Here is a 24,096-nt window from a genome sequence, read left to right as displayed (position 1 = left end):
TAAATGCATGAACTAGTCTTTCAGCATCACACTGAGACAGGATGGTTCTAATTTTAGACATACTGTACAAACACAAGAAAACTGTCCTACATATTTGTTTAATATGTGCACTGAAGGACATATGCTTTAACAAAAATGACTCCAAGATTCCTAATAGTGTTTCTGGAGGCCAAAGTAATGCCATCAAAAGAAGGTATCTGGTTGGACACCATGTTTCTAAGATTTGTGGGGCCGAGTAAAAGAACTTGAGTTTCATCTGAATTTAGAAGCAGGAAATTAGAGGTCATCCAGGCCTTAATGTCTTCAAGACACTCCTGCAGTTTAAATGGTTGGTGTATGCCATCTGGCTTCATGGATAGATAAAGCTGGGTATCATCTGCATAACAATGAAAATGTATGCCATGCTTTCTAATAATACTGTCTAAGGGAAGCACTGCTTAAAAAGCCATAACTTGACCCAGCTGTCTTAGCTAATTATAGGCCAATCTCCCACCTTCCTTCTATCTAAAAAAAACTCTTGAAAGAGTAGTTGTAAAACAGCTAACTGATCATCTCGCACTGTTGGTGCTTGGGCCCTAATAATAATATCTGGAATTTGCCTCTCTGTGAGACAGATTTATTGTATTATAGAGGGTGATAGCATGTGCTACAGTATGAAAGATTTCCTGTATCTGTCCTTGTGGCAGTGGAGATGAATCAGTCTTTCAGGAAAGTGATCCACTGGCTGATCAGTAGGTGGTGCATAGGATGATTGGGATCCATCCAGTTTGTTAAGTGACCTCTCCAGCAGCCAACCAGAGCAAGCCTTTCTAATAAGTGTATTCAGCCTACTGGTGTCACCAGCTCTTATGCTGCTCTCCCACTCTGCTCGCCAAAAAATGAGTGATAGAAAATCTCCAACATTTTGCTGCACACAATGAAGGAGCTCAGTTTCATTTGGAAACTGAGCCTGCTCTTTCCCTTTTTGTATAAAGCCTCTGTGTTGGTCTTCCAATTCACCATGTTGTCACTGTAGATGCCCAGGTACTCCTCCACCACATCAATATCCTGTCCCAGGATAAGCACTACCTGTGTAGCCGTCCGCTTCCTTCTGAAGTCAATCAACATCTCTCTAGTCTTATTCACATTCAGAAGCAGATGATTCCTCTCAGACCACTCCACAAAAATCGTTCACCAGTGCTTGATACGCCTCTGACTGCCCATCAATAAAAGTACTGCAAAATCATCAGAGGATTTCTGTAGGTGGAAGAACCAGAGATTTTACTGAACATCTGAGGTGCACAAGGTGAACAGGAATGAAGACAGCAGACTCCTCTGTGGATTTCCTGTGCTGCGTATCACCAAATCAGACCGAACACTGCCCAATCTCACATGGTCTTGTTTAGTGACATTTCTTGCAGCTTCTGTGCCTGCACCAGCAGCTAAATCATGCTAAATGTACTTAAGAAATCAAAGGAGGTGATCCTTACTGTGCAGCTGTAACTATCTAAATGGAAGCAAGGTCTTTGCAGCATGTAGATGATCGCATTATTCATTTCCAGATTTGTGTATATGCAAACTGAAGAGGGTCAGGCGATTTTAGGTGGGCCAAGATTAGTCTTTCCCAGTGATTCCCAAAGCGTGGGCTGGCTGTGAAGATACCGCAGGTGGGCCGCAGTAATAACATAAATTCAGACTGAAATAACTCACATATATGTACAGTTACACATTTATATGAATTTATCGATTTATATAAAAAAGTAAATTAAAAATGATAATAGGAGGTGGTTAGTTTGTGATGTTGCTCTTTACTCTTGATCTAAATTTACAGATCTTGTATTAAAGTGTCCCACATTGGGCTTAACAGATTACATATGGTGGGTAGCATTAGCAATTTATAGCAAACAGCTTGTGTTCTTTATGTTTTTTGAATAAAAATTTAAAGGACATAAATCACTTTCTCTTGTACTTTAATTAGACTGAAGATTTTCTGTTTTTTAAGTGGGCCACAGCAGTCTTGACTCTGGGAATGGTTGGTCTATTCAGTACCTTCATCACATGTAATATAAGGGCAATTGGTCAACACTGTGTTGACTTCTTCAGTACAGGAACTAGACAGGATATTTTCCATACCACTGCTATCTTCTCTTATGTTGGAATCAGGTTGTAGTCGTGACTCAGTATCACAGACAGCTGGCTAGCAGAAGTTCTTGGAACCTTGGAGCTGAGGCCATCAGGGCCAGCAGCCTTCCTCTGGTGTTGTTTCTCCAGCTGTTTTTTTAAGTCACAGTCAAGCAGTAGCTGTTTGTCACAGGTGGGGACGTCTGATACATAGACTTTACTTTGAGGGAAAGTGGAGGTATATGGAGCCCAGGGTGTGTGCTGGAGGAGGCAGCAGAGGGCTGTGAACTAAATCTGTTGAAGAATTTGTTCAGCTCATTTGCTCCCTCCATTCTGCCTAGTGGATGTCTGTCACATTAAACAGGGAGTTTCTTCATTCCACATATCCTATGTGTTGTTCTGTTCAAATTTGGCCTCTAGCATTCTCATGTAGGAGTCCTTGCATTTCCTCAGCTTCACCCTTAGGTCGTGCTGTGCTATCCTCAATTCTTCCCTGTCCCCAGACCTGAATGTTTTATACTTTTTATTAAGCAGTTCCTTCAGGTCACTAGTGATCCAAGGCTTATTGTTCTTTTTTTTTGTTAACAGGACGTGATAAATTTTGTGAACAAAATGTGCAAAAATTAACAAAAGTTGAGGTGGCTGTCGCTTAGGGATAGAGCAGGTCAGCTACTAATTGGAAGGTTGGTGGTTCGATCCTTGGCTGCTCCAGAGTACCAAAGTATTCTTGGGCAAGATACTGAACCCTAAGTTGTTCATCGGCGTGTGAATGCTAGATAGAACGCAAACAGGGGTAGAAAAAAGTACTTGTACAGTATGAATGTTCCCTTCCCTTCCCAACCTCATTCCTCATTCCACCTCCTAACAACTTTTGTGGATACAAGTTGCTGTTCAGCAAGGGAAACACACATTGGTGTCAGCAGGGCTTGATTATAATCAGATGGTCAGAAAGGAGACTGCAGTGCCACTACATGCACTTGCATACAGCAAGCCTAGTACTTCTCTGGTGGCACAAATGACACACTGTTGAAAAGTTGGTAATATTCTGTCCAGTAAGATGTGGTTAAAATCACCAGTCATAACCAGAAAAGCACTACAATGCTGGGTTAGCAGGCGTTATACAATGGAATGAGTGATGTCACATGCTACCTCTGCATCAGCTGAAATTGAATGAAAACAGCAACAACAATAATGGATAAGAATTCTTTCCACAAGTACTATGGACAAAGCTGTCAGGTCGACAGCCTTCCCTCAATAATATGTCCTGGATTAACAGCGCAATTGTTCCACCATTCTTCTTGCCACATGGATTAGCATCTCTATCTGCCCGAAAATTTCTGAATCCAGGTGCTGTTACACTGTCATCTGGGATGTTTGAGTTCAGCCATGTTTCCATGAAGCACATCATACTGTACCCGTGGTATTCCCTCTGGGTCTTAATCAGTACTCTTTCATACATCTTATTGCCCAAGGACCTCTCATTCCCCAAGAAGATAGCAGGAATAGACAGTTTGTGCCCTATTATCTTATCCTTAGCTCCAGCTTTGCAGCCCCATCATCTCCTCTGTTGCTCCTTGGGGATAAAAGGTTTTGTTCCATTCAGTATTTAAAAAAATAAATTAAAGAAAAAAAAAAACACGATGAGAGAAAAAGGTGTATAAAGTAGAAAAGTCATAAACACAACTGCTGCTGTAACAGTCTTCCTCCCAGCACAGTGCCATGGTAATTTGAACAGAGAGACAGAACGAAGGATCCCTAAATCTATTTTCCTTCAAACGGGCTGTGCTGAATTTTCTTTATCCTGATTTTATGAAGTTGCCAGGAATACCCCAGTAGCACCTAAAAACTTACTGAAAGAAAGACAAATACAGTGACCCAAGCTCTCTCATTTAAATGGCTGCACTTAAACAAATCAGCAGTCAGAATTCCATATTAGATGTGTATGTTTAGTGTGTGATTATTATCACACAAGCTTACCACAACTGCTGATGTTCATATCCTGAAGCAGTATTTTCCTGTAGCTGTCAGCGCAGTATAACTGTTGGCTGCTTAGACCTGCCTCTCCTCTCTGTTGCCATAGTTGCAGCCAGCGAATCTCACAGCCGCAGGTGAACATCACATCCTCCAAATGCCTGGAAAGAGAAGAGCACTGGCAGTATCAGCGATGCTCTAAATCTCATACTCACCTTCAGCTCACTGCCAGCAGAACAAGCATGATTGTCACTTTCAAACATTTTTAAGAATTAACAACAGTGCTAACATTTAACCAAGAAGGTGCATTGTTCCAGGAGACTCCCCACTGGGCCTGACGCTGGCCTTAAATCCTCTAAACCAAATAAACTCTGCAGCTCCGGAAGTCCTGGAATCCATGGCAACACAGACTGGTGTTTATATAACGCTGCACACTAATGGGTCACACTTTTTTGTGAACTGTGCATTTTCAAGCTGATGAAATGAGTCAGCCTGGGAACTATACTAAAATAAAACGCATCAGTCAGCTTGCATTTCAGATATTTTAGAAACTTCTGGCAAATGAAAAGAAGTCAGATTGACAGAAACTGGTAGATAAACAGCCTGACTGGAATCTCACCAACACCAGGACAAAAACTGGAGGGGATAATTAATTTGAAACTTAAAACTGATGAAGCTGAGCAAATGTTTCAAAATAAATAAAAATAATAGTATTTTGGTAGCATAAAAACTTGGTCCTAAACATAGCACTGTGTAAACATACTTTCTGTAATATCAGTGTGTCCTACAGTCACTTTGTATATCCAGTATGTAAAAACTTTCCAAACAGCGCTCACTAGCATGTGATGGTTTTACAAAACATATCCATCTTCTCTCGCTGTGCTATTAGAATAGAAAAATAAGGCTGCATTTTTACAAGCACTGCAGAGATGGGCAGATCTATCTATGAAAACAAAAAAGTACTTTGATGCTTCAAAGCTGCTCATTTGGTGGCAAGTCCCGGAACTTTTATAGAATACTTGTATTATTAAGTATTTTTATAACTTAATATGCAAATATAAGTGGTAATTTTCAAAAATGCATGTAAAAATTTAGCAAACAAAGTTATATGCAACAATTTACATTAAAATACAGGCCTGACACTTCCAGGTTTGTTCCTCCTCCTGTTGTACACCTGGAGACCGTGTTTACGTCTGAGTCTGCTTTTTAGTGGCTTTTTGTCCATACACAACACACTACACTATCCACTAACTATACACTCCAAAGATGCTAAAATCTCTCAAATGTCAAAACTGACTGTCAATATTGCTGTCTGTTTTTCACCCCGTCACTCTCACAACTCTCATCTGTTCCTCAGCAACCAAATGCCACACGTTTGGTTGATGTAGTGCATTTTTACAGCATTGTTTTTTTTTGCTCACAACCACTTCCTGCTAGCGTTTCTTTCAGTGCCAAACACACATTAAACATGGGGACAATATACAGGAAAAAGCATGGCATAAATTACTGATCATAACTCTGGTTTTACTTGTTCTATCAACACAATTTAAAAGTGGTGTGAAAATTACAGGCCCCAGACAAATCCCAGCTCATGACATAAGGAGACATGGTCGGGAGAGTTACTCATCTCACTCCCCTTCTAACCAGTACATGAAGCATCTGCAACTTTTGCATGACTTGACTCAATCACACTAGAGTAAAAATAGGACAGCAACCTCCTTGTGACTAGAAAAAAAAATTTCGTAGTTGCCCAATGATTGCATTGCTTTTTTTTTTTTCTTCATATTTGGCAAACAATTGCAATTAGTTTTTGCAATTAGTGAACAAATCCTCTTTTGAGGAAATTGCACAAATCAACCTATTGCCAAACAGCCAAGCCCCAACTCAGACTGACTGCAACCATTCTTAGACAGATTGCTGAAGATTTACATATATGCCAATAAACAGCGAGATTGCCAATGGTAGCGGTAACGGTAGTGCCTGTATAACGGCTGCATGACCACAGACACCTGTCTCCCTTGGATGGGTGTTCTGGAACATACTTTTTGTTGTATACTTATGAATACGAATACAAATACCATTTATTAGTCCCACAATGGGGAAATTATAGTTAACACTAATACTAATACTAATACTTGCGTACAATGATAATAAATTTGAATCTAATTTAATCTAAAAAAAAAAAACAAAGCACACTGCAATCAGTCTGAGTCAGTCTGTGCCAATCAGTGCAGTTTAATTGCCATCCTGCAGCAACTCATATCACTATTTGTAGAGGACACTTTGCATGCCAAAGTATCTTTGGGCAAGATACTGAACCCCAAGTTGCTCTCCAATGCAACCATTGGAGCATGAATGTGTGTTAATGGGTGAATGAGGCATGCTGTATAAAGTGCTTTGAGTTCTCAAAGTAGAGAAGAAAAGTGCTATGTAAGAACCCGTCCATTTACCATTTAGCATGCAGTCCTGAGGAGCTCCTATGCTGAGCTGTCAGAGTGACGTGTCCCCAGTCTAACAGACTGTGGCTGGTTTGTTTAGAAGCCCTTGATCCATCTGCATGTGCCCTCACTGATACCCAGATTTAGCAGTTTGGTCTACAGAGGATGGTGGCATTGAATGCATATAAACAACATTCTCACAGATGTCCCCTGATGTTCTAAGTGAGTCAGTGTTGCATGGACAGCAGTGTTGATGACACCCTCTCTTGACTTGTTTGTTGACCCTGTAGGTGAACTGGTGTTGGTCCAGGGTGGCTGGAAGTGAAGATTTAATCTGTCTTAGGATCAGCCTTTCAAAGCACTTCGTCACAGTGGGAGTGAGAGCCACAGGTCTGAAGTTGTTCCCCCTTTTTTGGAGACAAACACAATGGTGGCATACTTGAGGCATTTAGGGACAGTCTTTGTGACAGTGAGAAGTTAAAATGTTTTTAACACCTCTGCCAAATGATTTGAACAGTCTCTGAGTACCCTCCCTGGGATTCCCTCTGGACCTGCAGCTTTTCCATGGCTTACACTGTGGAGCACTCTCCTGACATCATCTGCGCTAATAGTAACAGTAATATTCATGCTGTTAGTGCTCGTTGGTGATGCCGTGCTCTTTTCTGCCTCCTTTACTCCATCCATCTCAAAGTGGGAAAAGAAGTGGTTGAGCTCCTCAGCTAGCGAATCATTGTTGCAGTTGATTGCATCTCTGTTGCCTTTATAGTTTGTGAGATGATGGACTCCTGTCATATATGCTAGGTGAGCCCCAGCCTGAAATGACTCTCAGTTTCCAGCCTGTAGACTGTGAATGCATCCTTGCTGACTCTCTTCAGCTTGGATCTGGCGGCACTGTAAAGTTTACCATTTCCTGACCTGAAGGCTGTCCTGCATTCTTTCAACAACAACTTGACATCCGTTGCTTGTTGTTTGGGCATGCTAATCAGCAGTGATGTCAGTAACGAGTTACTTAGTCAAGTGTTACTTGAAATGAGTAATCTAACGAGTTAATATTTACAATCCAGTAATCAGATTAAATTTACTTATACAAGCCACTGTGCGTTACTATTTTTGTCATTTTCTTCAGTCCAAAGATATATTTTTGCTTTCTTCTTGCATCTCGGGGAGTGACGTCTGACCAATGCAACAATTAAGTCCCGTTTGCAGCATGAGGACAATAACAGCACAGCGACACAAACGGAAACAATGGAGGGAGGAGAGAGATGCGCGTTTTCTAGCTAGAAATACAGGTGCTATTTTGAGTTTGTGTCAGCTAAAGATGACAACATCAAGGTTAGTTGTGCACTCTGTGCTGGCGACAAAGTGCTATCTAGCTTCAAAAACACTACGTCAGATTTGAAGAAACATCTGGAGTCGCAGCACGGCACAGTAACACTTACGCGGGGGGGGGGGGGGTCGTGCCATAAAGTGATCCTGATGTTTCTGTGCATTTTGATGTGTAATGTCTTTGCTTATATTGGTAAATAGAGGGCAGTCAGCATTGATTTATGAAGGGCTTATATATAAAACGAAGGAATAACCTGTCTTGCAAGAATCTTTAGGAGTCTGTGTTATTGTACCTACATTATAATCAATCCAGAGCTTTTTGGCCACTAAAAATATCTTTATAGAACTGTGATGTTATATTTGTTGCAATTTCTGCAGCCCTATTAGTCAGATTTCTGTTTAAAAAGACATTTTTAATGTCAATGAATATATAAAAGTCACTTTGCCAAAAATTGAATGCAGTGCCTTCCTTGTGATAGAAATGCTGTTTCTCACTCAAAATGACCTGATATCATTCATGAGAGATATGTTTGACATGTTTCACAGATTATAGGTCAACAAGTCATTTACAGCCGTTTAAATACAGACGATCATTTTTTGGCAAATACTGGCAGCTGTACCTAAAGTAACTCATAATCCAACTTATAATTACTTCCAAAATTAAGTAATCAGTAAAGTAACTAAGTTACTTTTTAAAGGAGTAATCAGAAATCAGATTACTTGTTCAAGGTAATAGATAGATGCCAACACTGTTTATCAGTAGTGGCACTGTTCACACAGTTCTTTCTATAAAACAGGACAGTGGTTGTGTAGTTTTTAGTGCTTTCAGGTGCAAACAGCTCAAATCAGTCTTGCAGTTGAAAGGAAGCTCCTACTGGCCAGATCTTGATGGTCACAGAAAGCTTTTTTTAGCTAATGACGGGTCTGTATGCTGGTGTGAGAAATCATGCTAGGTGGGGGAGGGTGGAAGCTCTGTATCTATCTTTGATGTTGAACGTTCTGTGTATTTTGCCACCTGGTGGGACTTGTCACATGTTGATACAAATTAGGAAGGACTGTTTTCAGATTTGATTAAAGTCTTTCGCTAATAAACATCCCATCAGGGTGAACGAACTGTAGTTTGTTGTTAGTTGTTAGCAAGGTGCCCTGTGCTGTCTTGGCATTGGCGCTTGGTGGAATGCACACAGCCACATCAATGACAGCCATGAACTTATTGATGAGCAATTTGGCACTGGCAATGTAATTACTGGGCAGTGCGGATCTATGAGGAGCCTTCTTTAGCCGGGTGTGTATTCCAGCTCTGCAACCTCCCTTCTGCATTCTTTCTCTCCACCACCTGTTATGTCAGCCCGGAATGGTGATCCGTGGCGCTCCTGTCCCATGTAAAATCTTTTTTGAGACGTGTTCTTGTTAAAAGCTTGCAGCAAAATCTATTGTACTGCAAGAAGTGCCAATCTTTAGCACTTCCTCTCAGTTACATACTGGGTTTGAGAGTGAACAGTAGACTGAAAAGTAGGCCAAAAAAAAAAAAAGACAAGGAAAAAGCACGGCTCGGAGGTGAACAAAACCACTCCATCTTACTATAACTCTTTATGTACACATAAACCTACATAAAGACTTCTACCAGTGTCTGCATCTCCCAGTCACTTTACCATTTACCTGCTCTTCAGATCAGACCACAGTTATATGACACGACAAGTTATGTCATTAAATACATTTAGTACCCCCCATAAATCAAAATGTGCCAATATGTGTTGATAATCTCTAACATCCATGAATGCTACACGAATATTCATTCACACACACAGTGCAAGGGTTGCTGGAGCAGTCCTGATCTCTTAAGTACAGTAAATTACACACAAACCAGAGCAGACAGGCATTAGTTTTTTACCACCCTGCAGGCGTTCTGTGATGAATTAAATGTGTGCGTTAGTGTGTTTGCAAAGGCGAAAAAGGCAAGAGTAATGAGCAATTTTGTACCTAAACTCAAGCTGATGACACACACATACACACACAGTCATCCTTGAGATCAATTGTTATATAATTACAGCCACAGGTCTGATAAATAGAGTAAACTGCAGAAACTGTCTGCAGAAAAACCAGAGAGAAAGAGAAAGACCCACATATTAAACAAAACTTTAATCTCAAAGAAAGCTAAAATATTTTTCCATCCGTCCATCCATTTTCATCCAGGTATCCGTGTGGTATATTCTAGTGAGCACTCAGTGCCCAACTATGTTGCGCTGTCAAGATCACTATGTTTGGTGATTGATTACTATCATCTGTGTTGTAGTGTTATTGTTTGAACTGCCAAGTAAAGACGTTGTACTGCATCCTCGCCTCCGTGAAAACCACGGCAAGTATTGTAAGGTAATGTGCACAAAGGCGACAACAATCGCTAAAGATCTTTTTAGAGAAATACCTAGTGCAGCAGAAAGTATCAACATAAATCTATCAGATATGTCTTGTGTGACAGCATCTGAGCTGATATCATCCAGAAATTCAGACACATTCCTGACTATCAGCAAATACAAGTACAAGCCATTCTCAGGATTTCAGACATGCTATGCTCAATATCCTCAGTAGACCTCAACATGTCTGAAGTAGAGTGTGGGATGACGTATCTTGATTTTACAATATTATATCAACCAAACAACTGGATTATAAGGAAAAGGAGCGTTTTAGTGTAATCTGGAAAAGGATCAGCTCTAATGTAAATTCAAAGATTTTTTTATTGTCAATTCACGGTATCTACAGGACATACAGGAGAATCTAAATACTGTTTCTCTCTCACCTTACAATAAAAGAAGAGTTAAGAAAAGTTAAAAGGATACTTTAGGGAATGTATAAAAAAATAAACCTATGTACAATAGTGGCACTAGTGTAATGCAGTAACAGAGATGTACATGGACATATAATACTGATATAAATAAATAAATAGAACAGCTTGTGAAATATACACTATATTGCCAAAAGTATTCACTCATTCAATCACTTCCACGGCCACAGGTGTATAAACCAAGCATCTAGGCATGCAGACTGCTTCTACAAACATCTGTGAAAGAGTGGGTCGCTCTCAGGAGCTCAGTGAGTTCTACCATGGTACAGAGATAGGATGCCATCTGTGCAACAAGTCCAGTTGTGAAATTTGATTGCTACTAAATACTCCACAGTCAGTTGTTAGTGGTATAACAAAATGGAAGCGATTGGGAACAACTGCAACTCAGCCACTAAGTGGTAGGCCACATAAAATGACAGTGGCGTCAGCAGATGATGACGGTCATAATGCACAGAGGTCGGCAACTTTCTGCAGAGTCAATCACTACAGACCTCCAAACTTCATGTGGCCTTCAGATCAACTCAAGAACAGTGTGTAGAGAGCTCCACGGTTTCCGTGGCCGAGCAGCTGCATCCGAGCCTTACATCACCAAGCGCAATGCAAAGCAATGGATGCAGTAATGGGAAGCATGCTGCCACTCTTTGTCGGGCAATCCGGTGGTTGCCAGCAGAACGGTACCTGTCTGACTGCATTGTTCCAAGTGTAAAGTTTGGTGGAGGGGGGGTTATAGTGTGTGGTTGTTTTTCAGGAGTTGGGTTCTGCCCCTAAGTTCCAGTGAAAGGAACTCAATGCTTCAGCATACCAAGACATTTGGAACAACTTCACGCTCCCAACTTTGTGGGACCAGTTTGGAGATGGCTCCTTCCTGTTCCAACATGACTGCTCACCATACACAAAGCATGGTCCATAAAGACATGGATGAGCGAGACTGGTGTGGAAGAACTGACATCAGTGTTTGACCTCACAAATGTGCTTCTGGATGAATGGTCAGAAATTCCCTTAATCACTCCTAAATCTGTGGTAAGACTTCCCAGAAGAGTTGAAGCTGTCATAGCTAGGGCGCTATGCAAAGCGCAGGTCGCTTCATTAAACCCTCTGGATTAAGACTGGGATGTCACTCAAGTTCATGTGTGTGTGAAGGCAGATGAGCGAATATTTTTGGCAAGCGGTTGCAGTACAGTGCAATTAAGCGTAGATACTGATGAAGTTCAGCAGCATTAAAGATTTGAATGTACTGATAAAGATAAAGTCTCCTGACAGCCTCGTGAATAAAGCTGTTTGACAGTCTGGTGGAGCGAGCCCAGATGCTCCAGTACCACCTCCATGAAGGCAGGAGGCCGAAGATAAAGTGTGAGGGGTAGGAGGGGTCACCAGGGATGCTGATAGCTTTGCGGGTGAGATGGGTCTTGAAAATGTCTGCAAGAGATAGCAGAAGGGCACCAATAATATTGCTGGCTGTATTCACTATGTGTTGTGGGGTCTTTCGGCAGGAGGCCCTGCAGCCTCTGTACCACACAGTGATGCAGCCAGTGAAGACACTCAATGGTCCCCCGGTACAATGAACACATAATGGGCAGCGTGACACATGCTCTCCTCAATTTGTGAAGGAAATAGAGGCAAGTTTGAGCCTTCTTGGCCAGCAATGTGGTGTTCCCAGACCAGGAGAGATACTCAGAGAGATGCACCCCCAGGAACTAGGGGTGCTGCTCACCCTCTCCACAGCAGTGCCGTTGATGGTCAGAGGGGGATACTGTGAATGTCCTCTCCTGAAGCCTATTGCAATGTCTTTGGTCTTTTCCATATTCAGGAAGAGATTGTTGTTTTTGCACCACTGGACCACATGGTTCACCTCATTCCTGTAGTTGGCTTCATCATTGTCAGTAATGAGGCCCACCACAGTCATGTCATCCGCAACCTTGATGATGCTTTTGGAGCTGTAGGTTGGTGCACAGTCATGGGTAAGTAGAATGAAGAGCAGTGGGCTGAGCACACACCCTTGTGGGGCCCCAGTGCTTAGCATAATGGTCCTGGAGGTGTTACTACGGACACACACATTTTGTGGCCTCCCTGTCAAAAAGTCCAGTACCCAGTTACAGAGAGTGTTGAGTTTTGTATTAGCTGCTGAGGAATGATTGTGTTGAATGCTGGACTGAAATCTAAGAACAGCATCTGTACATAAGAGAGTTGTCTCCAGGTGGGTGTGGGCTGGATGGAGAACAGCAGATGGCGTCCTCTATGGACCTATTTGACCTATATGCAATTTGAAACGGGTTGTGGGAAGGAGGGACGATGGCTTTGATGACCAGCTGCACTTCATGATGATGGAATTCAGTGCCAATAGTCATTATAACTGGAGGGACTTCTTTGGTGCTGGTATTATGATTGAGACCCATGGGGACAACAGCTTGGCTCAGACAGAAGTTGAAAATCAGCAAAGACATCCTTGAGCTCTCTGGCACACTCCTTCAAAACACAACCAGATACATTGTCTGGCCCAACTGCCTTATGTGGGTTGATCCCACATAAGGCAGGGTTCTCTTCACGCTGGCCGGAGCCAGAAATGCGACCTGCTCATCTGGGAGGGGATGGGAGGTTAGTGGTCTTCTGTGCCAGTGTGTTGTATTGTGTGCATGCCCTGATATCCTTCTTTTACACAACAAATCTGTTTTGCATCCCTTAAACAACTATAAAAATTTAACTATTGTAATATATGTGGTCACATGGGGTACCTGAATTGAAACACTGCATGACTGTAAAAATAAAATGGAGCAAAATGCAAGTATGCTAACAATATTCCATAAGAACAGTATTCTTTCAAATACAGTATCTTCACTCTCTGCTGCCAATCATATCTCATTCTGTGTTGTTAGTACAAAAAAACTGAAATATAGTAAATGATTGGTTTGTCCATCCATTATTAGTGATGCCTGTAATTCTCTTGTTCTTCAGCGGGCTAGGTTGAAAGATATCAGCTGAAGAAATCAAACAGACTTCTGGCCAGAACAGAGGAGCCAGCCTGCCCATAATGTCCAGCATGTTCATAATAATAATAATAATGAGAAAGTTAAATGAGCAGGCCAAATGTAACAGGCCGCATGCACAGTTGGAGCAGCGAGAAGCATGAACACTGTGTGGAGGTGTTACATTGTCAAGGAATATTAGAAAGAATGAACAATACAAACTAAGTAAAATAAGGTGAGCAGAAAATCCACCATCAGTCAGTCTATCCTTGTTTTTCAGTCAGTGCTTATGTGAAGCAGCAGAGTGTTGATCAAAAGCTAGGAACGATGTACACAGTGAGTCACCATATGGAGATGGAAAACACTTGCTGGGTATTTAGATGTAACGCTCAGATTCTCAACAACATATTAATATATTGTATATACATATACTAACGTGATGCTCTCCACTGGTGATTCCTCTATCGATACAATTGGTTTACTTAAATAATGCTTAATGTGCATTTGTTATTATTATATTGTTATGCATCAGGTTGAACCATTTAACACAAGACAAGCAGCGAGCACACTTTTAGTTCATCTGACACAAATGTAATTAACTCCTTTCTCTCACTTTAATAGTACAGATAACCATTCCTTTTCACTAAGTGTGGGAACAAACTAAAGGTGGAAGAAGAGAGCATGGTGCTTCAGCTCAGTGTGGCATTTGTGTGCTATCTGAGATCCACTAATAGCTATTTTAAATTACTTTGAATGTTCAATAAGAGTAGAAAAGTGCTGTAAAAGTTCTAGTTAATCTAACATTTATTTTAGACCATTTAAATTGAAAGTAATAAAAATTATCTTTCAAACATCATGAAAAGAGAAATAGAAGTATTAACCCAAGTATAATTAACATTTTTTTTCAGTTTTATAGAAAAAATATTCATGAACTCCCTAAAAGAGCAGCAGCCACCCCCTGCATCTTTTTTTTTTTTTTTTTTTTGGTCATTAAAAAGAGATACAGTAATCCCAGCCTGGATAGTTTTACTTGTTACTATCCAAGGATACTTGGACAGTATAAGTATCCTTATATATAGCTATAAGTATCCTTGTACAAGCTTTTGACCCCTGAGGTGGTCTCTGGAGCACCTCGGGTTCAGTATCTTGCCCAAGGACACTTTGCAGACTGGAGCAGCCAGGGATCGAACCACCAACCTTCCGATTAGTAGGTGACCTCCTCTACCTCCGGAGCCACAGCCACCCCAAGTACATTACATTACATTTCGATTTAAGCTTAATTCATAAATGTACAGGCCCGTCATCCCGTCCATCATCATGGGAAACGTGAGATCTCTTCCCAACAAAGTGGACGAGCTGGCGGCGCTAACGCGACATCAAAGGAGCTACCGGGAGAGCAGCCTCATGTGCCTGACGGAGACGTGGCTAACCGAGCTAACCCCGGACTCACACATAAACATGGACGGCTTTCATTTGATCCGTGCCGACAGAACCAAGGAGAGTGGTAAGAAGAGGGGCGGGGGTCTGGCTGTGTTTGTGAACGATAGATGGTGCAACTCCAGACATCTAACCATCAAAGAGATGCTCTGCAGTAAGGACATTGAACTGCTCGCTGTTGGTATGAGACCGCACTATCTTCCTCGGGAGTTTTCACATGTTATTGTGATAACTGTGTATGTGCCGCCCTCTGCTAACGCTGCTGCAGCCTGCGATGTCCTCCATGCTACTACCAGCAGACTCCAAACACAGCACCCACAGGCCCTCTTTCTGATCTCAGGGGACTTTAACCACGTCTCCCTGTCCTCCACTCTCCCCACCTTCACCCAGTATGTCACCTGCCACACCAGGAATACCAACACACTGGATCTACTGTATGCCAACATCAAGGAGGCATACAGCTCATCACCTCTGCCTCCCCTGGGGGGCTCAGATCACAACCTGGTTCATCTCCAGCCTGTGTACAAACCCTTGGTACACAGAGAACCAGTTGTGACACACACAGTGAAGAAATGGTCTGAGGAGACTGAAAAAGCTCTGAGAGACTGCTTTAGCTCCACTGTGTGGGAAGAGCTTTGTGCCCCTCATGGGGAGGACATCGACAGCATCACGGACTGCATCACTGATTACATCAATTTCTGCGTGGAAAACACTGTGCCCACCAGGAGGGTACGGTGTTTTTCAAACAACAAACCCTGGATCAACTCTGAAATAAAGGCTCTCCTGAAGGAGAAGAAGAGAGCCTTTAGATCAGGAAATAAGGAGGAGCTGAGAGCCGTGCAGAAGGATCTGAGAAGGAAAATCAGGGATGGAAAAAACATCTACAGGAAGAAGATGGAGGACCAGCTACAGCAGAGCAACATCAGTGGGGTTTGGAGGAGTTTGAACTCAATTTCAGGCCACAAACCAAGCCCTAGGGTTGTGGGAGACTTAGAGTGGGTTAACAACCTGAACCAGTTCTTTAACAGGTTTGACCAGCCACCCACCCCTCCCCCAGCCCAGTCCCCCCTGCTGTCAGCCCCACCATCTTTAATGACTGCCAACCTTTCTTCTTCTTGGGACCTCACACCTCTCAGCTCTCAGCCATCACCCACCCCCTTCACTTCTGAGGACTCCATCTCACAACCCCCATCCCCCACCTCCATCTTGTCCCTCTCAACTCATCATGTGAGGAAGGAGCTACGTAAGATCAAGGTGCGAAAGGCTGCTGGTCCAGACGGCATCAGCTCCAGGCTCCTGAGGTGCTGCGCAGATCAGCTGTGTGGCATCATGGGATACATGTTCAACCTGAGCTTGAAGCTGGGGAAAGTACCACAACTGTGGAAGACCTCCTGTGTGGTACCGGTACCAAAGACCAAACATCCAAAGGATCTTAGCAGCTACAGGCCGGTAGCCCTGACATCGCATCTAATGAAGACCCTCGAGAGGCTGGTCCTCAACCATCTACGCCTCATGGTGTCGTCTTCGTTGGACCCGCTGCAGTTCGCCTACCGGCCTGGCATCGGGGTGGATGACGCCATCATCTACCTCCTGCACCGAGCTCTGACCCACCTGGAGAAGCCTGGAAGCACTGTGAGGATCATGTTCTTTGATTTCTCCAGTGCTTTTAACACCATCCAGCCAGGACTTCTGAGAGACAAGCTGGAACTGTCAGGAGTGGACCACCACATCTCCGAGTGGATACTGGACTACCTCACTGACCGCACACAGTACGTGAGGACACAGGGCTGTGTCTCTGACAGGCTGGTCTGCAGTACGGGGGCCCCACAGGGAACTGTGCTGGCACCGTTCCTCTTCACCCTCTACACTGCAGACTTCTCCATCAACTCCCCACGCTGCCATCTGCAGAAGTTCTCTGACGACTCTGCCATAGTTGGCCTCATCACAGGTGAGGATGACTCAGAGTACAGACAGTGGACTCAGGACTTTGTGGACTGGTGCCAGCGGAACCACCTCCTGATCAACGCCGCTAAAACCAAGGAGCTGGTGGTGGATTTCCGCAGGCGCAGACCCACCACACGGACACCGGTGAACATCCAGGGAGTGGACATTGAGATAGTGGACTCTTATAAGTACCTGGGTGTTCACCTAAACAATAAACTGGACTGGACTCATAACACTGATGCGCTCTACAGGAAGGGTCAGAGCAGACTCTACCTGCTGAGAAGGCTGAGGTCTTTTGGAGTGCAGGGGACACTCCTGAAGACCTTCTATGACTCTGTGGTGGCATCAGCCATCTTCTATGCAGCAGTATGTTGGAGCAGCAGCTTATCTACAGCTGAGAGGAAGAGGATAGACAAGCTCATCAGGAAAGCCAGCTCTGTCCTAGGATGTCCTCTCGACTCAGTGCAGGTGGTGGGAGACAGAAGGACTCTGACCAAAATAACATCACTGATGGACAAAGTCTCCCACCCCATGCATGAAACTGTTGCTGAGCTGGAGAGCTCCTTCAGTGACAGACTGCTGCATCCTAAATGCACAAAGGAGCGTTACCGCAGATCCTTCCTCCCAGCAGCTGTAAGACTTTATAACCATCACTGCTCCCAACAAAAACCACAATAACCTACACAATGTAGGATAATATATAATATACTGTAAATAGTCCGGCCTGTTAAGGTTCAACACACAGGCACATCATGTACATTGTATATAGTGTTATTATTAGCAGTATTAAGGTTAATATTGTTTGTTGATTTTATATATATTCTTTTCTTAATAGTGTGAATTATTATATCTTTATTTATATTTATAATAACTGCGGCTGCTGTTACACCCAAATTTCCCCTCTGTGGGACAATAAAGGCTGTTTCTTCTTCTTCTTCTTCTTCTTCTATCAAATCAAAGTACAATCACTGGACACTTAATTATGTACACATTGTGTATGGGCTGGACTTGCTTTTGAACAAAGATTGAAGTCTAATAATTTGACTCCTGAATTTCAGGAGCTCTTTAAGTGTGCGGACTGTGTTCAACTATTGTTTTTGTCCCGCACCCTTTGTTACGCTTTTGGATGTGCATGCTTTTTCTGTTCGTTGGACTTGCTTTTGCCTTCAGAACTGCCTTAATTATTTATAACAATTCATCAAGTTGCTGGTAATATTCCTCAGACATTTTGGTCCATATCGACATGGTAACATCACAAAGTTCATGCAGATTTGTCAGCAGCTCCATGATCCATCACATCCCAAAGGTGTTCTGACTTGAGATTTTGTGACTGTGGCGGACGTTTGATTACAGTGAACTCAGTGTCATGTTCAAAACCAGCTTGAGATGATATTTGGCAATCTTCTGCTGGTACAGTCCATCTGTTTCAAGGTTTGACGTGTTCAGAGATGGTCTTCTGCATATCTTTGTTGTAATGAGTGGTGATCTGAATTACTGTTGCCTTCCTATCAGCTCGAAGCAGTTTAGCCAATTTTCTCTAACCTCTGGCATCAACAAGGCATTTTCAGTCAGAGAAATCCAGAGCTCACTGGTTACTTTTTCTATTTGGGACCAAACCCTAGAGATATTTGTGTTGGAAAATCTCAGCAGATCAGCAAGTTTGTGAAATACTCAGAGCAGCCTGTCAGTCACCAACAACAATGCCATTTTCAGGATCCCTTCAATTGCATTTCTCCCCCGTTCTGATGCTCAGTTTGAACTTCAGCAGGTCGTCTTGACCATGTCTACATGCCTAAATGCCTAAATTGAGTTTCTGCCATATGATTGGCTGACTAGATATTTGTGTTAACATGCAGCTGAACAGGTGTAACTAATCAAGTAGGCAGTGAGTGTAAAAACAATGGTGATATGGGAGAGTGCTGGGACCCTAGGCAAAAATGGGCCCCTCTTTTGTCCCATTTCCCTCTGCCCTCTTTTTTGCCCCTCACCCCCACCCGGTTGCAGCAGATGGCTGCCCCTCCCTGAGCTTGATTTTGCCAATTTCTTAAATGGGAGTTTGTGCTTACTCATGGGGGGGGGGGGGGTCATCTGATTTCGGGGGTTTTCTCTCTATTGTTGTAGGGTCTTTACCTTTACCACTGTAAAGTGCCCTGAAGCAACTGTTGTTATACTTTGGTGCTATATAAATAAAACTGAATTGAATTGAACTAAATTCTGTGTTTTATACTTTAAATAAAGGAAACAGGTTATTAAACTGGAGTACAAGAGAACAGACAGACCATTTCCTTTCAGGTGTATTCAGGTTTACCGTGTAGCAGCAGGAACGAACTAAGAATGAGACATGGGTCAACTTACAGTTCTAAGAGCTGTAGATTCTCAAAGATCTGCCAGGACAGTGAGGTCAACATGGGGCTCTTCGACAGGTTTCTAAAGGAGAGAATAAGAAAGTCAGAGAGACAAAAGACAGATGCCAGAAACTTCACTTCAACATGACTACAAATGCTCATGGTGGTTAGACTTACTGCAGGATGTTTTGTAGCAACTTTTCTCCAGAACATCATGAATTTCATCACAATTACAAGTTTAACCATTAGAGAAAAAAATGGCCCCAATCATGCCTCAGACACATCAAGTAAAACAACACTTAAAATTGCTGATACACTATATTGCCAAAAGCATTCATTCACCCATCCAGATCATTGAATTCAGGTGTTCCATTCACTTCCACGGCCACAGGTGTATAAACCAAGCACTTAGGCATGCAGACTGCTTCAGTGAATTCCAGCGTGGTACCGTGATAGGAGGATACCTGTGAGACAAGTCCAGTTGTGAAAATTCCTCACTACTAAATATTCCACGTCAACTGTTAGTGGTATTATGATAAAGCGTAAGCAATTGGGAACGACAGCAACTCAGCCATGAAGCGGTAGGCTATGTAAAATCATAGAGTGGGATCAGCAGATGCTGAGGCGCATAGTTCACAGAGGTCACAAACTCTCTGCAGTCAGTCACTGCAGACCTCCAAACTTGTGGCCTTCAGTTTAGCTCAAGAACAGTCCATAGAGAGCTTCATGGAATGGCTTTCCATGGCTGAGCAGCTGCATCGAAGCCTTACATCACCAAGCACAATGCAAAGAACTGGATGCAGTGGTGTAAAGCACGCTGCCACTGGACTCTAAAGCAGTGGAGACGTGTTCTCCTGAGTGACAAATCACGCTTCTCCATCTGGCAATCTGATGGACAAGTCTGGGTTTGGCAGTTGCCAGGAGAACGATACCTGTCTGACTGCATTGTGCCAAGTGTAAAGTTTGGTGGAGGGGGGGGATTATGGTGTGGGGGTGTTTTTCAGGAGTTGGGCTCGGCCCCTTAGTTCCAGTTAAAGGAACTCTTAATACCTCAGCATACTCGGACATTTTGGACAATTTCATAATCCCAACTTTGTGGGAACAGTTTGGGGATGGCCCCTTCCTGTTCCAACATGGCTGCACACCAGTACACAAAGCAGGTCCTCATCCTGCAAACCAAAAAGAAAGAGGAAAAGCCACATTGAGAAACTCAGGATACAGGTGCTGACAAAAGTGAATATCATGAAGAAAACGGTGAAAAACTGTTTGAAATTAGAGGTTCGAGGAAAACACAGAAAAGGACAAAAACAAAAAAAAAATAGAGGAATAAAAAAGAGGGAGGAGCGGAGGACAAATGAGGAGAAAAAAGGAAGCTGATGGTGTGAAGGAGAGAAAGTCTTGTGAAGAAACAAGAGATATGCCCAATTTCTTTCCAGTCACCAAATTTGCTCAACAGAAGATGACCTGATAAATACACACACACACACACAGTGACAAACAGTCTGACAGAATTAATGCACCATGCAGCCAAGAGTGTGAATGTCCTGTCTGGATTCGGGTGAATGATACAGTCTCCGACTCAAAAATGGTGCAACTTGGAAAGCTTTTGTGTTCAAGTTCCATAATAAACTCCCACTTACACTACAAACAGTGATGGAGAATAAATAGCCCACTGAATGCATTTACTGCAGTCTTGGTGCTGAGGCACTGCGCTTGATTATTCCCAGTGCATTTATCTGACAGCTGAGTTTCTAGTAGCTTCTAAACTTTACATTTCAGATTCTGTGAGCTGGCAGGCATTCCACATAGCAGGGCCTTCAAAATTTTCAAAAGCTGTTTGTGTCCCAAACAGGTCAATACATATCCAATATTTCACGAAAAAGCAAAGGGAAAACAAAATGGTCCTATCAAACTCATTTCTAGTACCAGTAGTCTTTTTCTCCTTCCCATTTACACCTTCATCCTCCCTTTTCTCCTTGTTTGTCTTCCTCTCCTGTCTTCTGTCTTGTTTCTAGTTTTACTTCCCCCGTTTTGTTGTACTTAATTTAATTTCAGCTGTTTCTTGTTACTCAAATGTTTTCATTCCTCCTGATTTCCCTCTGTGTGTGGATTTAAAGTCTCAGTTTGCTTGTTCTTTATTGCGTCCCAATTGTTCTTCTGCGTGCTTCTTTCATTTAGTTTCTCTGGCATCTGGACATCCTATGGGACTTTTATGTTTTTGATTACTATCAGCTGCAATAAAGGCTCATTTGTTGTTCTGAAATTTGCCTTCCTGCATCAGAGCATTTGGATATTCACTTCATCACACATCAAACTATGACAGACGGAGATTTTCTATTACTTAGTTGTGGTGAGTGCAGCGTACTTTGCTGAGAGAGCAGCATTAGAGTCAGTGACAGCAACCAACTCAAACTGATCAGGAAGGCTGGTTCAGTGATTGGCTGCAAGCTGAACACATTTGAAGCTGTGGTGGATAACAACAAACTGTTACCCATGATGGCTAACCCTGACCTGTTAAAGGCTGCACCAACCAGAGCTGAGCACCTGCACATTCCAATTAGCATATTCTCTCACTCACTTCTTATAGGGCACACTATTCAGACCTTTGAATAGAAGGACTCAGCATTAATGGTTCTCCAAATGATTCTGCATAAATCACATCGTCACAGAAAACATCAGCTGAGAAGGCAAAGGAATAGGTGAACAGATACAACAGATAGCACTGCTGCCTCACACTTAGAATACCATCTGGAAGGCCTGGGTTCGATTCCACCTTGGCCCAGGCGTCTCCGTCTCTCTGTGTGGAGTTTGCATGTTCTCCCCGTGCTTGCATGGGTTTCCTCCGGGTACTCCGGTTTCCTCCCACATTCCAAAGACATGCACTTACTGGGGTTAGGTTAATTGGCTACACTAAATTGCCCATAGGTATGAATGAGAGTGTGAGTGGTTGTTCGTCTCTCTGTGTTGACCCTGCAACAGGCTGGCGACCTGTTCAGGGTGTACCCTGCCTCTCGTCCTATGACAGCTGGGATAGGCTCCAGCCCCCCCGCGACCCTGAACAGGATGAGCGAATGGATGGACAAAACCTTTTTCACTCACTGAAAATCCACTGACCAGGTGGAGGGTGCATACAGGGGAGTGTCCCCTTTTGACTCACCAAGCAAAGCAGTAACTTTGCATCCCTGGGACCAGTGTTCCTTCTTAACAAGTTGTCTCAACCACTGGGGACATTGTTATTGCATAAAGGAGCTGTCTCACTCCACAACATTTAGACCAACTCCTTTTCTTGAAGCAAAGTCTTACAATCGCCAAGAAGCATGAAAGAAGTCATGAATAGGCTTCATTTTCATGGACTTCACAGTTCCTAATGTCAACAACAGAGGTTTGAAAAAACTGTTTAGCATGTTCCAAAAAATGAAGAAAAATCCTCACTGGCACAGTGCTGGTATCACAAAACAAAAGAGTGAACACACTAAAGGCTGTCTGCAGTGAAAAATACACATGAATCATGTTCTTTGTGACGTGGACACTGCACCCGTCCTTCCTGCTGAAGAAAGAGCTGAGTGTGAAAGTGAAGCTACCGATTTACTGGTCAGTCTACATCCCTGCGCTCGCCTTATTGAGCTTTGGGTAGTGACCGAAAGAATGACCTCACAGACACGCTTTCTCGGACATGAGCTTTCTCGAAAGGGTGGCTGGACTCTCCCTTAGAGATAGAGTGAGGAGTTCAGTCATTCTGGAGGGTCTCAGAGTAGAGACCTCCACATCAAAATACCTGAGGTGGTCAAGACATCTGATAAGGATACCTCCTGGACAAGATTTTCCAGATATATCCTGCTGGGAGGAGGCCCCAGGGTAGACCCACGATACGCTGGAGAGATTATTATATGATTGAGGTGGGGGAGGTGGCTGTGGAGAGGGAGATCTGGATGAATGGTTGGATATTCTCTTGCCATTGGCCTGCTCAGCCACACCATAGGGAAATTTTATGTACCTATGAGATATACAGATTATGCCAACCCATACACAAGACATATTTGCTATTTGGCAAGGATTTTGCTTTTATTTAACAGAGCCAAGAACGACAGCTGTACATTAATTTCATGGACTTTGAAAATACATTTAACAGCATTTACCCTAAGAGACTCTGGAAAATCATTGGCTCTTATGGAATTCCAAAATAATATAGTTCATATAATCAGAGGTGATCGTAAGTATCTAATGTTTTCTTGCACTGTGGAAGCACAGATCTCAGCTTCCAGATAAAGACAGGAGTGAGACGGCTGTCTAATGTCTGCAAAACTCTTCAATCTAGTCATTGATTGGATAATGAAGAGGACAACCAAGATGACATCCATTGGACCATCTTTTCTACCCGATAAAATTTGGATTTTGCAGACAATATCGCTCTGTTATCGCTCATGCAGGAGAAGACAGATCAACTATGTCACTATGGAGGGCAAGATGGACTGTAGATCAGCCAAAAGAAAACAAAACATAGACACTAAGAACCAAGCTTCTCCACTGAGAAGCTGGCTAAGAAAACACAAAAATGGAGACACTTCATTGCTAACCTAAGTGCCAGCAGGCATGAACTGCTGTTTTTTTTTGTTTTTTTGTTGGCAGATTAGATTCCAGTGCAAGGAAATGAGTGTATTCTCTTCTTTGTCCAGTTTTTCCAATTTCCTCAGCCACCCTGCAATGGCTCATGGACCAGGTGGTGCTTCTGCATGCTG

General features: G+C 42.9%; 1 protein-coding gene across 1 annotated transcript in view; it reads right to left on the bottom strand.

The window, feature by feature from the left end:
- LOC115782310 (NT-3 growth factor receptor-like) overlaps positions 1–24,096 on the bottom strand; it is a 111,976-nt gene that overhangs the window by 42,329 nt on the left and 45,551 nt on the right. Inside the window, exons 4-5 of the mRNA XM_030732420.1 lie at positions 19,371–19,442; positions 4,078–4,232 (exon numbers count right to left, since the gene is read on the bottom strand). Coding sequence (XP_030588280.1) covers positions 4,078–4,232; positions 19,371–19,442 — 227 coding nt within the window. The remainder of the gene's footprint in view (positions 1–4,077; positions 4,233–19,370; positions 19,443–24,096) is intronic.

This window comes from Archocentrus centrarchus, chromosome 6 (genome assembly GCF_007364275.1).
Source record: "Archocentrus centrarchus isolate MPI-CPG fArcCen1 chromosome 6, fArcCen1, whole genome shotgun sequence".
NCBI lineage: Eukaryota > Metazoa > Chordata > Actinopteri > Cichliformes > Cichlidae > Archocentrus > Archocentrus centrarchus.
Note: the sequence above shows the minus strand (reverse complement) of the source record. Positions and strands in the feature narration are given on the sequence as shown.